Source organism: Octopus bimaculoides, chromosome 19 (genome assembly GCF_046866305.1).
Source record: "Octopus bimaculoides isolate indiv1 chromosome 19, ASM4686630v1, whole genome shotgun sequence".
NCBI classification, from domain to species: Eukaryota; Metazoa; Mollusca; class Cephalopoda; order Octopoda; family Octopodidae; genus Octopus; species Octopus bimaculoides.
In genome coordinates, this window is record NC_142946.1 from 8,109,247 (window position 1) to 8,114,042 (window position 4,796).

Below are 4,796 nucleotides of genomic sequence, written 5' to 3' on the forward strand. Positions count from 1 at the left end.
CAACGTTCAGAATCTAATTTGTCAGCCAGTTCTGACAGCTCAGTAAATCCAGTAACAATCTTAAACACATACATGCACACGTACACATACACATACATACACACACAGACACACACACACGCATTTATGAGTATATATACTTATTTATACATATAATTACACACACACACACATATATATATATTTATATATATGCTTGTGAGTATGTGTGTGTGTAAATATACACATTTATGTGATTGTGTGTGTATGTATGTACGTGTGTATATCTGTATATATATATATATATATATATATATATATATATATATATATATATAAAGATAAACTAACTTGGAAACGGATGCGTGGCGTTCAAATAACAATAATAAACAATATATATATATATATATATATATATATATATATATATATATATATATATATATATATATATATATATATATATATATATTTATATTTGTATATATTATATGTATATATATATATGCTTAGTTATATGTATATGTTTATTTATTCATATATTGCATACATCTAAATGAGTGTGCGTGTGTGTGTGTGTTTGTGTGTGTGTGTGTGTGTATGTGTGTGTGTGTGTGTGTGTGTAAATAATCTAATGAAGTGTAATTTGGAGATCAATTTTTTTCCTGTGTCTTAACGCACAAGTCCTAAGAGTATTTCGGGTGGAAAAAAATACAAACATATTTGTTTATAAATCAAAATTTGTATCGTTCTTTTTTTCTTTTGTTTTCTTTTTCGCTGTCACATCTGTTGCGTTGTACATTTTAGAAAATATTTAGATTTCCATCTATAATTTCGTTGAAAGAAATGGAACTAAAAGATAGATATGATTTTTCAGTTTTGATTTCTCAGTAAAAACTAATTATATCTAGACATGAATAGAAAAATAGAGATGTAAATATAGATTTCGATATATATATATATATATATATATATATATATATATATATATATATATATATCGATATAGACATGGATACTTTTTTTAACGTGAAGTCTGGCGAACGTTTTCGTTTGTACGATATTTGAATGGTCAACTGAGGAAATATTCACAAGAAACATTTGTAGATTATTTCCGACTGTTTTTATGTTTTGAGTGGTGAATATAGAAAGTTTATATATACACATGCGCACAAAATGCTCCTCACCACAAAGACATATCCATACAAACATACTCATGCACATATATTCGCATGCCCGTCCATGTATGTGGTCGGCTGCGAATACACGTTATAGGAAAGACTCAATGAAGGCCGAAATACGGCTGGCGTTTTCGGTGTCCGTTGAGAGGGAAATTCTTCGTCTCCCTACCGTAGTTATTGTGGGCACGTCTATAAGAAGGTGTTATCTCAGGACGGGTAACTTTTCCTCTTCAGTAAACATTGGTCTAATTAGTATTTTACAAACTTGTTTATTTTTATTATTTACCATTTTTTGCAGAGCCATGAAGAAGTGGGTTCCATCAGAAAAGGCTATTGGTGCATAGAACACTGGGCATCGGATACCATAGATAAAATATACGAATTTTATATGATGTCTATAATCTTAGTAATTCCAGTAACGGTCATGTCTTTTGCCTACACCAGTATCTGTAAAGAACTATGGATTGTCAGCCACACCAGAACGGCTATGATAAACGGGCAGTAAGTAATTGATTTTGGCAAAATTCTTCATGTGATGATACTGTTGTTGTTGATGTTGCTGCTATGATACTTGGATATGTTCAAAATGAGAGTAGAGAATATTTTTGGCATAGAGTAATTTGCATAATTAAAATAATATTGAGCTAAGAGAATTCGGTTTAACCAATGTCGTGAATATGGACAACAAAGACCATTAATGGTATGCTAAATATTATACAAGAAAATTTGTTCATACAGACATACATACATACATACATACATACATGCATACATACATGCATACATACATACATACATACATACATACTGGGGCACTGGGATATGTAACACACTGCCTAAGTGCTAGCCATGCAGAATAAGGCTTCTCAAAACCAGAAGGAGAAAGCTGATTCGAAGACTACAGATCCAAGCCACCATTGGAACAGACAGACAGACAGACAGACAGACAGGCAGATAGATAGATAGATAGATAGATAGATAGATAGATAGATAGATAGATAGATAGATAGATGGCGGGCATACAGACAGACAGATAGACAGACAGACAGACAGACAGATGGGCAGACAGACATATGGACAGACAGACAGACAGACAGACAGACAGTTAGATAATTCAATTATCAGTTGACATTAACTAGGAAGCAATTTAAAACCGATTTTGGAAACTTGTCTAAGTGCGTAAGACTGCTTAAAAGATACCCAATAAAATAAGTTTGATTGGTCGATACCTTTTTAAATGTATGAATTCCTGGCCGTAAACACACATATTTTATGTTTTACTTTCTGAAATGATTCCAGAAATGACACATGTCCTACTCAGAGTACAAATCTTTCGGAAAAGGATCCATTCTATAAATCCAGGATTAAAATGAAAACGAACACTACAAAAGATGATCAAACACGGAAACAGGTATCTCGAAAGTTATTACTATTATTATTATTATTATTATTATTATTATTATTATTATTATTATTATTATTATTATTATTATTATTATTGCTATTATTGTGAAGGAGCATAGCTCAGTGGTTAGGGTATTCAGCTCGCGATCGTAAGGTCGTGAGTTCAATTCCCGGCGACGCGTTGTGTCCTTGAGCAAGACACTTTATTTCACGTTGCTCCCGTCCACTCAGCTGGCAAAAATGAGTATTTCAAACGGCCAGCCTGGCCACACTCTCTGTCACGCTGAATCCCCTTAAGGGTACACGTGTCTGTAGAGTACTCAGTTAATTTCACGAGCAGGCTATTCCGTTGATCAGATCAACTAGAACCCACGACATCATAACCGCCGGAGTGCCACGATAATTATTATTATTATTATTGTTGTTGTTATTATTATTATTAGTAGTAGTAGTAGTATTAGTATTACTGAGTGAGAGAGCAGCGCATGACATCAAAGTAACACTGGAGTAAAATCAACGAAGTCCAGTGTACCCATCATGTGTGTGTGTGTGTGTCTGTGTGTATAAAGTATGTATGTATAATATACCTTCATATATAAATATTATAATATACATGATACTAATATGTGACTTCTTTATATTCCTAACAGGTTATCAAAATGTTGGTCTTGGTCATCGTTCTTTTTGTCATTTGCTGGGCACCAATCTTAACCAACAACTTACTGGTCGCTTACGGTTATCTGCCCTTGTTGAACTTTGGTTACCTAAAACCAATGCGGGAAGCCTTTTTCTTGATGGCTTACTCAAACAGTTGTGTCAACCCCGTTGTTTACGGTTTCATGTCAAGGAACTTCAGAGAAGCCTTCCTCAATGCTCTTTGCTCGTGCCTCAGAGGAAAAGAGTACGTCCGGCGGAAGCGGTTTGAACGACACAATTCCAGCGTGACAAGATCAACGCAGATGGGTTACATCCGGGACATTGAAATGGAGGAGTTGGAAATTTGCTCAAAATACGGCGCCACATACGTTCCAGAGAATGTATAACGAGGAGAGACTACCAACGAAAACTACAACTTTAATGAACTATATCTTAAGATACATGTGTCTCTGTGTGTATGTGTGTGTATGTGTATGTGTATATATATATATATATATATATATATATATATATGTATATATATATATATACATACATATATAATTTTGGTATATGTTTCTACGTATTTGCATTTACCTAGGTATATATGTGTATGCGTATGTGTGTATATGTATACATATATATGGATATATACATATATATATACATATGAATATATGTACGTATATATTATATGTAATATGCATGCATACAGTATATGGGTGTATGGTGTGTATGTATGTATGATGTGTATGTGTGTAGGATGTGTGTATGTTTGTACGGTGTCTTTTGAATTCTGTTTGTGAGTGCCGACAGATTTAATCAAATTCTTTGAACGATAAAATATTCTCTAATACACTTACTGAGTTCATTTTATTCTATTTGTATACCCAAATATATTTACACAAATATATTAATGCATATATGAATATATATATATATATATATATATCCATACATATACATATATATTTATATGTATATGTGTGTATAGGTGTATATATATATATATATATATATATATATATATATATATATATATATATATATATATATATATATATATATATATATATATATATATATATATATATATATATATATATATATATATATATATATATATATATATATATATATATATATATATATATATATATATATATATATATATGTATATATACATACATACATTCTGTATGTGTGTCAATATAATTGTCTAAAAGAAGTTAATAAATAAATGATGTATATGATTTATTGTTCGCAAATGTATTATGATAAATTTATGCAACTGAAATACCTGTCCACTTCCGCCTGGTATGTCCAACAATAAATTCTGAAGCTGAAAAATATTAAAATTAATATCAACAAGTATATTTTTGTACCTCCTTCTTCATGTATATATGTGTCTATTTGCTTCAATGTATATGCATATGTACGTATCTGTATATGTGTGCATGCATGCATGTTTTTGCGAGTAGAAAAACATTTGAATGTAAAGATCTGGTTCATTGTTTAGCTGGTTGGCTTGTTGTCTATCTGACTGGCGGATCGGTTTGCTGGTTGTTTTGTTGTTTTGTTGGTTGGTTGGCTGGC

General features: G+C 31.4%; 1 protein-coding gene across 1 annotated transcript in view; it reads left to right on the plus strand.

Moving 5' to 3' along the window:
* LOC106867239 (QRFP-like peptide receptor) overlaps window positions 1-4,196 on the plus strand; it is a 70,777-nt gene extending 66,581 nt beyond the window's left edge. Inside the window, exons 4-6 of the mRNA XM_014912051.3 lie at window positions 1,459-1,661; window positions 2,460-2,571; window positions 3,215-4,196. Of these exons, the coding sequence (XP_014767537.1) occupies window positions 1,459-1,661; window positions 2,460-2,571; window positions 3,215-3,607 (708 nt within the window). The 3' untranslated portion in view covers window positions 3,608-4,196. The remainder of the gene's footprint in view (window positions 1-1,458; window positions 1,662-2,459; window positions 2,572-3,214) is intronic.
* The last annotated feature ends 600 nt before the right edge of the window (window positions 4,197-4,796 follow it).